Source organism: Pseudophryne corroboree, chromosome 5 (genome assembly GCF_028390025.1).
Source record: "Pseudophryne corroboree isolate aPseCor3 chromosome 5, aPseCor3.hap2, whole genome shotgun sequence".
Lineage (NCBI taxonomy): Eukaryota > Metazoa > Chordata > Amphibia > Anura > Myobatrachidae > Pseudophryne > Pseudophryne corroboree.
Window position 1 is genome coordinate 19,325,340 of NC_086448.1, and position 13,434 is coordinate 19,338,773.

The window sequence follows — 13,434 nt, forward strand, 5'->3', positions numbered from 1 at the left end:
TTCATACACCACATGCAATGTCAGCCTTGTTAAATTCTGCCCAAACCAGACACGTCTCATCAGCGCGGTTTACAAGATGGGAATTGGCACTAATGGCCCCCGTAAACATCACCATAAGGAGATGCAGTGCATTAAATCCTGCAACATATCTCCCAGGTGTGCCGGGACAGGCACAAAGGGTGGAGGATGAGAGTGGTGGGGAAGGAGAATTTAATACAAAGGAAGACACACATGATTGTATGGAATATTTGACCCAAAATTTTACCGCAAGGCCTGACATCAGTGACAACCCACTGGAAGATGTAGAACTTACGTTCTACACGGACGGTAGTTGTCATAGACAGTCAGACTCGGGAGACTTGTGTACTGGATACGCAGTCGTAGATGACCAAGGCACCATAGAAGCGGAACCGCTAGGCCCACCTCACTCAGCCCAGGTTGCTGAACTGGTCGCCCTAACCAGAGCATGTGAATTGGCTAAGGGCAAATCAGCCAATATCTACACCGATTCTAGATACGCATTCGGGGTAGTCCATGATTTCGGAGCCCTATGGCGCCTCAGAAATTTCATGACGGCAGCTGGTACACCGGTAGCGCATGCAGCTCACATAAAAAGGCTTCTAACAGCGATACAGGAACCCGACAGAGTGGCTGTTATCAAATGTAAAGCACACACATATAGCCAAGACCCAGTATCACTTGGTAACAGCCGAGCAGACGAAGCTGCTAAATTAGCAGCTGCTACCCCCAGACAGACAGACACCACACAACTGATGGTATTTAATACCATCAACACACAGAAGTTGTGTGAGATGCAAAATTTGTGTTCCACACAGGAAAAGGCAGTCTGGAAGGCAAAAGGATATGGCCAGGAGTCCTCAGGACTCTGGACGGATGGACACGGTAAACCAGTGGCCCCCAGAGCATACCTTCCATGTTTAGCTGAGGCAGCTCACGGGCTGACTCATCTGGGCAAGGAAGGGATGTGCAAGTTGGTAAGAGCATATTGGTGTGCCCCAGGATTTTCATCTCATGCGAGTAAAAGGGCAATGTCATGCCTTACCTGTCTGAGAAAGAACATCGGAAAGGCAATACCTACAGAACCATCTCATATCCCACCTGCCGGCGGCCCTTTCCAGGTAATACAGATTGACTTTATTCAATTACCCCCTTGTCGAAATTTGAAATATGTACTTGTTTGTATAGATGTTTTCTCAAATTGGGTCGAAGCATTTCCAGCGGCCACAAATACCGCTATGTTTACTGCTAAGAAAATTGTGCAGGAATTTGTATGTAGATATGGTATCCCTAGAATTATCGAAAGTGATAGGGGTACCCATTTTACAGGTGATGTCTTTCAAGGAATGTGTAAATTTATGGGAATTGATAGCAAGCTGCACACTCCATACCGTCCACAGGCGAGTGCGAAAGTGGAAAGAGTGAACAGCACTATTAAAAATAAACTGAGTAAAGTGATGGCAGAGACAGGATTGACATGGCCAGAAGCTTTACCCATTGTACTGTACAGCATCAGAACCACTCCCAGGTCCCCTCTTAATCTGTCTCCCTTTGAAATCTTGTTTGGTCGACAACCGCATGTTATGATTAACCCTCAGGATGATTTGAAGTGTAACAATGAAGTGACTGTAAAATACTTGATTAACATGAGTAAACAGTTAAGGAATCAAAATGATAATCTGAAGTTAGTGATTCCTGATTTACCAGATAGTAATTGTCATGACATTGAACCTGGGGATTATGTAATGATACGGAATTTTCTACGCTCAGGTTGCCTTATTGACAGATGGGAAGGACCATACCAGGTCTTATTGACTAGCACTACAGCATTGAAGGTTGCTGAGAGAGAGACTTGGGTTCATTCGTCCCACTGTAAAAAGGTTGCTGATCCAGAGAGGCCCCGTGATAAGGAACAGACGGTAGAGGTTGTATCACTGGAGTGTCTGTTCCAGGAGGACTGAGGCGGCACCTGAGCATTAAAAATCACAAGACCAAAAGCAGTTGTCGATCCCCTGTTCCCTTTTATTGTTTTTCTCCAACTTCCCATCCCCTCTCCCTCAAATTATTTTTTTTCCCCCTTCTCATTCTTCTCCGTTTCCTCCTACAAGATGGACTTGCCCCAAGAGACTGTGATCCGGATTTTCCTGTTGACCATGATGTTGACCAGAGCAGTCTGTTCCGGCGAGAGTACCATGGAGGTCGAGAGAGGTTCTGGAATGGGTTCTGATGACAGAGATGGAGGCGTAGTTTTCCAAGAACAACATAATCAACAAGCAAAGGCGAGTATCAGAAAACGATCCGATAGCATTGACCATAGAAGGAATTGTGAAGGATTGTTAGCTGAAGAAAACTGTATCTGTCGGCTCTGTAACAATGTCATTGAGGATGGGTGCATAAAGAAATGCCAATCCAATTTTAATATCCATATGGACCGGCATCCATTGAGTGACTATCACTCCTTAGTGGGTAGTGTGTAAAATAAAACAGATTGTTGGGTATGCTCTCAAGTACCTCAAGGTCATAGCAAATCAGGGCTAGTACCATTTCCTTTAACGTTAGGGGAGGTACTTGAGTTAAGTGGTGGGAGACCGGTGGACAGGAGGTTTAATATCTCCAGCCCTCCTAGTTTGAAGCTCCACCAATACCATGTGGATAGGTCCCTATTATGTTTTAACATCTCCAATCCCCGAAAGCCTGGAAATTGGGAAGTGTCATGGAGTAATCAAACCATGACCTTTTCGCATAGAGCAGATAGAATGCCTACAGATACAGAGCTTATACGCCACATAGCCAGTAGAGGAAAATCTTTCCGGTATAGGTATACCTTAGGAAATAGGATTACGAGAGTTGGAGAGGTATCACCAGGATACTGTGCACATATCGTACAACCTGATACGTGTACTAAGCAGATGGAAGAATTAGGGTTAGGAGATTTCACATGGAAGGTGTGTAATATGGTTATGTCCTACTCCGTCCCATATGTTCTCCCCGATGATGCATATTTCATATGCGGGAGAAAGGCGTATAAGTGGCTTGCCCCAAACTCTGAAGGATTGTGTTATATTGGAAAAGTACTGCCTGAAGTAATGACTGTATCACATGACAAAATGAAAGACATACACCGTGTTGCCCAAACTCCTTATACTCACACCCATTACGAGCACGTAGTTAAACAGCACCTGATAGAAAGAACAGAGCATCCGGCCTCTGACATGATCCATGAATCCACCGGGATTCAGTTTCTAATCGCGTTAGATATCACTCGCACCGCTAGAGGAGTGTTGAATTATAAATACATATCTGCGCTCGCCAATTTGTTAGATAATATCACTGAAATGTATGATGACACGTTTAGGTATACTGGAAGAGAACTTCAGGCTTATAAAACAGAACTGGTACAGCATAGAATGGTTCTTAATTACCTCACAGCAGTGACAGGCGGATATTGTGTCACACTGGCAACACAATACGGCGTGAAATGTTGCACATATATTACGAATAGCACCGAGGACCCGGTCGAGGTCATAGACCAAAAGATGGACGATATTCTCCAACTGAAGTGGGAATTTCGCAGGAGACACAATCTCACTCTTGCTGCTGTAGGTAATGAGCTGACTGATTGGGTGTCATGGTTGAACCCGCGAAATTGGTTCTCTGGTTTAGGAGACTGGGCTCAAGGAGTCATAATGGATGTTGGGAAGTTTCTCCTATGTATCTTAGGTGTTATCATAACGATTGGTTGGATATTTAGATGCGGTCAGGCTTTAATGAAGTGCAAACATCGTACCAGGGTAATGAGTTTGAGGAGTGAGGAAACTGTAATTCCAATGGACTTGATTTATGACCCAAATGTAGAAACAATGATGTGATGAAAATGCGATTTCTACTGTCCGTTTCTTTCACCTGTTTTTCCGTTTCCTCCAAGGTAAAAAGACCCACTTGGACGAGGAATTTGATGAGCCGATATACAGACAACAGAGGGATTAAAGAAGAAGTTTTGACAACCTGATACACAGATTTTTGATGAACTATGCCATGGATCCCCAGTTTCCCTAGAAATTTTAAAATTACGCTAGCCCAACACTTTTGTAAATCTATGGACATTGACAGCTTTTGCTCGCACCTTATGGGCAAAAGCACAAAGAAGACTGCATTCAACAGACACCAAACAAGACCTCAATCGACGAATGTACATTTACCTGACATAGAATACCACCGCATTTACCGTAATTATGTCTTTTCTTCATTTCTACAACCCTCAGGTAATGACACACATAGTCGATAGGGAATACAGGCACAGATATCAGCAATCACATATCTCCCCCATTCATGTATCATCAACTAAAATGTGCTACCCCATTTTGTTACAACCAAAGCCGAAAAGAGCTCGGTAAAGTTTGACAGCCCATCCACAGACCCGTACCACGGGATAAGAAGGAATTCAAATGTATACTTCGCAATACCTCGAAGCTTGATTTAAAACACGTACGGCACGATGATACATGACCCCCAAGCACGGATTCATACACACATGCTTCTGCTATCTCACTAGGTCATACCCTTTTCCTACCTTCTCATCTCCTCCCCTACCCAACCATGTAAATGTATTAACCCCTGACATATATTTTTCTCTTTTTGAAATGTTTTAGAAGGTGGCAGTTATTGTTGACTGCCAAAGGGTGGACTGTCAAAGTCAGAAAAATATCTCTATGCACACTACCATATTTGCACCTCACACAGGTCCGTGCTGCGCATGCGTACGCTCTCCCGTACGTGCGCATACTCACAGTCGCGGGCACCCGCAGGCGCACGGTATGCGTATTTACGGTAGAGTTTATGTGATCGTAGCGTGCGACTCAATCATTACATATTTTCACTATATAATGTATTTTGTAGATCATGGTCCCTTTGATAGATTCTGAAAGTTTAGTTAACATAGCATGTTCCTGAACAGAGAGATCCCTCTTTGTATTGTACGAAGGGTCTAACAGGGGTCATACAGTGGTGTTTGGTACCCATCGGAAGAGTATTTAAATAGCAATATTCCGGTGTTGGTTTGGAGCGGATTAATCGCTCGTGCGAATAGTTATGGACATAAGAAGTTTATGTCCATTTACTATTATTTGTTCTTATTTAGTCATGCGGCGGGAAACCCAGTATCCCACCCACCTGAACAGTTGGAAGCAGTCACAGCCCACCTGTATGAATCAACCTATGACCTTTTGTTATAATGCGAAGCCGAATTCCTGTGTCCAATGAACAATGAGATTGTAGGGACCATTGGATTGTATTGTGTGTGGGGCATAAATAGGCAGGCCGACCATATCCAGTTCACTCTCTTCAACGGTTCTCATTGCTGATAATCGGGAGCTGGATATCGAGGCGCATGCGATCGTTTCCCCTTGTGCGTAAGTGTTTCTCCGCAACTATATTGATCTTCTTGTTATTGTGGGCCAATTTCTCTCTCTCTCTCTCTTCTCCTCTTTCTCTCTTATTTTCTCTTAAATAGTAATTGTATTATATTTCCTGTGTAGTTATCTGGTTAGGTAGTCTATGTTATATTGTAGTGTATGATTTGTATTTGTATTAATTCTTTTGCAAGTATATCATTCATAATATATATATATATTAGGCGTTGGACCCTAAGCCCAGGTATCTGTGTATTTCTTATAGTGTTAAGTATTCTCAGAGCGTCGGTGACGCTCAAACAGCTTTTGAGTTAATAAGGTTACACTGCGTTGCATTTACACTCTATCTATACACTAAGGTTTTACAGCATATTACATTGTTTATGGTTTAGATTTAAAGGTTTAACATTGTTAGCGTCAGCACCGCTGGTGATCTCCTCGTGGTCCCGAGCGTCCGCTACGCTATAGCGAATCATTACGTTAGTCAGCAGCCAATAGCGTGCCTGCCTGTGATCTCTTGGCCGTGAGCGAACGTGACGCTTGAGCGTCTCGACTACGGCTAAGCGATTGTTACGCAACGAGCGTACCCTTACGGTACTTCATACGTAGATAGCGTACAGTGTTCTTAGACCTCATAAAGGGTATTATATAAGATAAAAATTTAGCTTTATCAGATGGCAAAATGCAGAGGTAGTGTGCTGATGGCAAAATGCACTTGCCCCTCCCCGCCGGGATCCCGGCGTCGGTATGCTGCCGGGATCCCGGCGTCGGTAAGCTGACCGGCGGTCTCCTGACCGCCGGTCAGCCGTACTACACCCAAATGCAGAGGTCGTGTGCTGGTGGTAAAACGCAGGGCTAGGGTTCTGATGGTAAAATGCAGAGGTAGTGTGCTGGTGGCAAAACGCAGGGCTAGGGATTTGATGGCAAAATGCAGAGATAGTGTGCTGGTGGCAAAACGCAGGGCTAGGATTCTGATGGCAAAATGCAGAGGTAGTGTGCTGGTGGGAAAACGCGGTGCTAGGGTTCTGTTGGCAAAACGTGGGGCTAGGGTTCTGATGGCAAAATGTAGAGGTAGTGTGCTGGTGGGAAAACGCGGGGCTAGGGTTCTGATGGCAAAATGCAGAGGTAGTGTGCTGGTGGCAAAACGCGGGGCTAGGGTTCTGATGGCAACATGCAGAGGTAGTGTGCTGGTGGCAAAATGCGGTGCTAGGGTTCTGATGGCAAAATGCAGGTTGTGTGCTGGTGGCAAAATGCGGGGCTAGGGTTCTGATGGCAAAATGCAGAGGTAGTGTGCTGATGGCAAAATGCACTTGCCCCTCCCCGCCGGGATCCCGGCGTCGGTATGCTGCCGGGATCCCGGCGTCGGTAAGCTGACCGGCGGTCTCCTGACCGCCGGTCAGCCATACTACACCCAAATGCAGAGGTCGTGTGCTGGTGGCAAAACGCAGGGCTAGGGTTCTGATGGTAAAATGCAGAGGTAGTGTGTTGGTGGCAAAACGCGGGGCTAGGGTTTTGATGGCAAAATGCAGAGATAGTGTGCTGGTGGCAAAACGCAGGGCTAGGATTCTGATGGCAAAATGCAGAGGTAGTGTGCTGGTGGGAAAACGCGGGGCTAGGGTTCTGATGGCAAAATGCAGAGGTAGTGTGCTGGTGACAAAACGCGGTGCTAGGGTTCTGATGGCAAAATGCAGAGATAGTGTGCTGGTGGAAAAACGCAGGGCTAGGGTTCTGATGGCAAAATGCAGAGGTAGTGTGCTGGTGGCAAAACGCAGGGCTAGGGTTCTGATGGCAAAATGCAGATGTAGTGTGCTGGTGGCAAAACGCGGGGCTAGGGTTTTGATGGCAAAATGCAGAGATAGTGTGCTGGTGGGAAAACGCGGGGCTAGGGTTCCGATGGCAAAATGCAGAGGTAGTGTGCTGGTGGGAAAACGCGGGGCTAGGGTTCTGATGGCAAAATGCAGAGGTAGTGTGCTGGTGGCAAAATGCGGGGCTAGGGTACTGATGGCAAAATACAGAGGTAGTGTGCTGGTGGCAACACGCGGATAGTGCACTGGCGGCAAACATGGAGTTAATGTGCTGTGCTGGTGGCAAAACACGGAGCTAGTGTGCTGGTGGCAAAACGCAGATAGAGCACTGGCGGCAAACATGGCGTTAATGTGCTGTGGGCAAAACATGGAGCCAGTGCGCTGGCGGTAAAATGCGGAGCTGGTGCACTGGCGGCAAAACACGGAGCTTGTGCGCTGGCGGCAAAACACGGTGCTGGTGCGCTGGCGGCAAAACACGGAGCTGGTGCGCTGGCGGCAAAACACGGAGCTGGTGCGCTGGCGGCAAAACACGGAGCTGGTGCGCTGGCGGCAAAACACGGAGCTGGTGCGCTGGCGGCAAAACACGGAGCTGGTGCGCTGGTGGCAAAACGCGGAGCTAATGTGCTGTGGTGGTGGCAAAAGCGAAGCTAGTGCGCTGGCAGTAAAATGCGGAGCTAGTGCACTGGTGGCAAAACGCGGAGCTGGTGCACTGGTGGAAAAACGCGGAGCTAGTGCACTGGCGGAAAAACGCGGAGCTAGTGCGCAGGTGGCAAAACACGGAGCTAGTGTGCTGGCGGCAAAACGCGGAGCTAGTGTGCTGGCGGAAGAACGAGGACAGTATGTGTGGTGAAACAATCACTAAACCATCAATTAAAAGGACCCAGTGTTCTAGTTCCAGTCACTGTAAATAAGAGTACAGCAAGTAGCGGAGACACAGAAAGAGGACAGGTTCATTGCGACAGGTAGATATATACATTGTGCCTTACCTTTCGCATCATTCACAGGATCCATGTGCCGGTATATATATCCTTCCAAGTATGAATGAAACTTAGGAGTAGGTGGAAAAAAGGCCAAACAAATAGTCATTAGTTCCCATCCACGCGCCAGGCTCTCATAGCGGAAGTTCTCAGTGGTCTGTCGGCACAGCTGAATGTACAGCTCGTCCCTCAACCCTTGCATGCTCCACCCTTTGGTGGCGATCTCCAATGCCACGCTCAGCTGGTCCGTCTTGGCTCTCCGGTCGCCCATGTACATTTGGATGAGTTTGAATATTTCACAAGCCTCCTTTTTCACATTGCGGTCACTGGTCATGATCATGGGCTTCTTAATGGACTCGCTGCTCCAAGCCAGCATGTTGGCGATGGAGACCTTACGTCGGAACAAGCCCTGGGTGTGTTTGTTGAAATGTTTGGAAGCCCAGTTCTCGATGTCGGTCTCAGAAGAAGGCTTCCTCAAGGTGAAGGTGGGGAAGACGCAGCTGGAACTGGGCATCATGTTCCTGTTGTGACGACTGTTCTCAAACTGAGCGCAGGCCCCCAGGTCTTCAGACTAAGAGAGAACACAGAGAGAGACCTCAGATTACCACTGCTCCGCTCTACTCACACTGGTATCTGTGATAGGACACATGCAGGCCATGCAGTACTGTGCGGATTCCCCTACACCACGCAGCAGCAACGCATGCATGATGCTGTGCCTGTGATAAATCATTAGTCACAGAATGGAGAGGACATGAAAACATCTAGAAACAAGTCATATCTTATGCACCAAATGACCACACTGGGCCTCAGTCACAGCTAGGACGAGAACCAGTTGGAAACGCAATCCTGCACCACGGGAAAACCACGCCGAGCTGCAGGAAGGGGTCTACATCCCAGCTCCCCTGTAACTAGAGCTGCCCAGTACACCCCTCTTCCATCACACCATGGCTTGTCCTCAACTCTAAATGACGCCCACTGTGTGCAGGATAAACCATTGCAAGCGCTAGAAGACACAGAGAATTACACAATAACGCTGCAGGATCAATGCAGACAGCAGCACATACAGGTGGAGCCCTGCTCATCTATACCTGTAATAGGATTACCTGAGACTGGGCTGTCGGACTTACTCCCCTGCTGTAATGACTTACTCCCCTGCTGTATTGTTCTCGCTGTATTGTATTGCAGCTGAGAATAATAGATGAAAGGCTTATACTAATAAACCTTGGTGCACCATGACACAGCAGAGAAGGCTAGATGAGCGAAGCTCCAGCTGTAGATACATGTGTACATACACTGGGATATTGAAGAGATAAGAAAACACGATAAGGGGAGTAAAACAACTAAATACCATAATATACAGATGTGTCCTGATGCACAAAGCTCAATATGCCACGCGGCCCCAGATGCTCCTAACAGCGCAGCGACTTTCAGTATTGCAGCATATTCGCACCACAGACGCAGCAATACACCACAGACGCGGCAACACACCACTCACAGTGCACCACAGACGCAGCAATACACCACTCACGGTGCACCAGAGACGCAGCAATACACCACTCACAGTGCTCCAGAGACGCAGCAATACACCACTCACGGCGCACCACAGACGCAGCAATACACCACTCACAGTGCCCCAGAGACGCAGCAATACACCACTCACGGTGCACCAGAGACGCAGCAATACACCACTCACAGTGCTCCAGAGACGCAGCAATACACCACTCACGGCGCACCACAGACGCAGCAATACACCACTCACAGTGCTCCAGAGACGCAGCAATACACCACTCACGGCGCACCACAGACGCAGCAATACACCACTCACGGTGCCCCAGAGACGCAGCAATACACCACTCACGGTGCACCAGAGACGCAGCAATACACCACTCACGGTGCACCAGAGACGCAGCAATACACCACTCACGGTGCACCAGAGACGCAGCAATACACCACTCACGGTGCACCAGAGACGCAGCAATACACCACTCACGGTGCACCAGAGACGCAGCAATACACCACTCATGGTGCACCAGAGACGCAGCAATAAACCACTCACGGTGCACCAGAGACGCAGCAATACACCACTCATGGTGCACCAGAGACGCAGCAATACACCACTCATGGTGCACCAGAGACGCAGCAATACACCACTCATGGTGCACCAGAGATGCAGCAATACACCACTCATGGTGCACCAGAGACGCAGCAATACACCACTCATGGTGCACCAGAGACGCAGCAATACACCACTCATGGTGCACCAGAGACGCAGCAATAAACCACTCATGGTGCACCAGAGACGCAGCAATAAACCACTCATGGTGCACCAGAGATGCAGTTGCAGATGAAGCATAAAGGAGATCGGCATAAGGTTAAGACGCAGCCTCTGCATCGCGGCGCTTCATATACAGATTCAGACTCATTCGCACACAGATGTACAAGTGTTGCACATAAAACTAATTGTGCAGTCTCATTAAGCGGTTTTGTCACCTCTGATTGTATCATTTGTGAGACTAAGATGCACAATCGAGTGGAAAAGATGCTTGGTGCAAGCTGGGCCCAACAGGACCTGGTGCGCAGAGAAGGGCGATGATGCAGGAGGACACATCAGTAAGGACTGAGTAACGGCAGTGCAGGACAGCAGCCTCCTTACCTCAATACACTGTCCCAATGCTCATTCACTGTGACACAAGCCGGGGCACTTGCCCCACACAAACCAATCCCACCTGCGGGGTGATTGTCCCGCCAGGCATTACTAGGCTCTCCTTATATCTCCAGTATTTGCTGGACTCACTGCTGCAAAGACAATAGTACCAGCAGTGACTGTAACAAAGGAACGGGTACGGGTCGTTGGGTCGACTCAACTTAGGTCGACAGTCATTAGGTCAACAGGGTCATTAAGTGGACAGGTCAAAAGGTCAACATGGGTTTTTGGACTTTTTTTGGTGTCGTTTTCTTCATAAAGTGACTGGGAACCCCAATTAGTGCACCGTGTTCGCTCGCCATGATTCAAGCAAGGTTACCGTTCCCGATTGTAGTCCAAGTGGATTGTCAAGTATGAAAAAGTCCAAAAAATGTGGAAAAAAGTGAAAAACCCATGTCGACTTTTTAATCTGTCGACCTAGTACATGTCGACCTAATGACCATGTCGACCTATTGACCATGTCGACTTTCAGTGGTCGACCTAATGACTGTCGACCTACGTTGTGTCGACCTAACGACCGTATCCCCAAAGGAACTGACTGGCTACATTCCAGCCCTGCCGGAGACAATGTGCCAGCAGGTGCACTACATGTTTCCTCTAAATATCTTTGGGCGGCACGGCTGGCATAGCGGTCAGTATTACTGCCTCAGAGCACTGAGGTCACAGGTTCATTTCCCGGTCATGGGCGGTCTGTGTGGAGTTTATATGTTACATGAAGCGCTGTAGAATATGTCTATGCTATAATAAATTAGTTAATGCAGTTAATAAAGCCTAGCTATGAGTCACGTGCTTCTTGGCAGCACTTAAGACGTATATAGAAAAGGACAATAACTACTAACACACTGATTTGGAACCAGCAGCCTATATTTCACCATACACAGATGAGCCTGTACCCGTCAGACTGCAGGGGCTCAGCCGCACGCTTCCGACACTCTGCATTCAGTAACTATGGGGAATCTCCATGTGATCTCCGCAGGGTTATAATGACTGTACGGTGTGCTCTGCATTATAACTGGGCATGGTTATGTACGGCGTCTCCTGGTGCCCGCTGATCATTGGGCGTACAGGGTGACATGCAGCAGCACATGGCAGCAGTCACACCCCGGCATAAGAATACTGTGACCATCATCTCCCGATCTGCAGACATGAGCACAGCCCCAGCAAGCAGCAGTAAGACCTGGGCTTAGAGCCATCACACTGCCCTGCTGTACAAGGCCACAACCAATCACCGTACGCATGGAAGAGCCAGTGGCTGCAGACGGGGAGGACAATGTACGGGAAGTATCCGCAGCGACACACCGCATCGCACAATTACACAACCTTCCCGAGTCACAATCAGGACACAGTACATTGTGTGAGCCTGAAACATCAGCTTACAATTGTCTGTAATGTATAAATGATTCTACATGTAAGTAATGAGGATGCTTTGTGTAACATTTATGAATTACTTGCCTTCTATGGCTCCTCACATGCTACCTGCTGCGATCCCTTCATAGGTGTCTATGGGGGATGCAGTGCTGCCTGATGTATCAATATCGGGAGTGCTTTGGCCCCCACAGATACAATTTCGCTGCATGTAGTTCTGACAAGGATCTCCAGAAACCCTCCACTGGAAATAGTCCAGTGCATTCACAGAAAGCCCGGACGCGCTCCTATCAGAGGGGTGGTATTCATGTGACCGCCGGTCAGCTGACCAACAGTCACATGACCTCCTCCACCAGCCCGACGGGTCACTATCCCGATGGTCGGTATGCCGACCAACAGGGACTATTTCCACTCGTGGGTGTCCACGAACTCATAGAGTGGGAATAGAACCCGTGACGACCGCAGGTCGCCACCGAGCCCGCAGCGTGGCGAGCGCAGCAAGCTCGCAAGGGGCTTGTTGCACTCGCCCCTTCCCGCCGGGATCCCGGCGTCGGTAAGCTGACCGGCGGTCAGGAGACCGCCGGTCAGCAGTACTACACCCCTTTCAGAGCCTCTATCCCTGACTGTGCCGGGTGATACATTCACACGCAGATCACATGATAAATGTGATCACTAATAAAAGGGCCTCATAGGGAGGGATCTGTGTGTGTGTGTGTGTGTGTGTTTTGCTCTAAAAAGGCTCTGACAGCAGAAGGCGAAAAAGACCGGAAAGCGCACTCTTCGGACAGCGCACCCTTTATTAAACTATGACTGACGCTTCCACACTCGCCATAATCTTCTATATTCCACAATCTACCCGAGCGTAAACATTCCAAACTCCCCATCATCTCCTATATTCCACAATCTGCCCGGGTGTAAACATTCCAGACTCCCCATCATCTCCTATATTCCACAATCTACCTGAGCGTAAACATTCCAAACTCCCCATCATCTCCTATATTCCACACTCTACATGAGCGTAAACATTCCAAACTCCCCATCATCTCCTATATTCCACAATCTACCAGAGCGTAAACATTCCAAACTCCCCATCATCTCCTATATTCCACAATGTACCCGAGCGTAAACATTCCAGACTCCCCATCATCTCCTATATT

The 13,434-nt window shown here is 48.1% G+C and overlaps 1 protein-coding gene across 4 annotated transcripts in view; it reads right to left on the bottom strand.

Annotated features, from left to right (window-relative positions):
• Positions 1-13,434, bottom strand: part of ARHGAP39 (Rho GTPase activating protein 39) — a 549,832-nt gene that overhangs the window by 320,565 nt on the left and 215,833 nt on the right. For all 4 annotated transcript variants that reach the window (XM_063921120.1, XM_063921121.1, XM_063921119.1 and 1 more), the window contains exon 4: positions 8,218-8,779. In XM_063921120.1, coding sequence (XP_063777190.1) covers positions 8,218-8,779 — 562 coding nt within the window. The remainder of the gene's footprint in view (positions 1-8,217; positions 8,780-13,434) is intronic.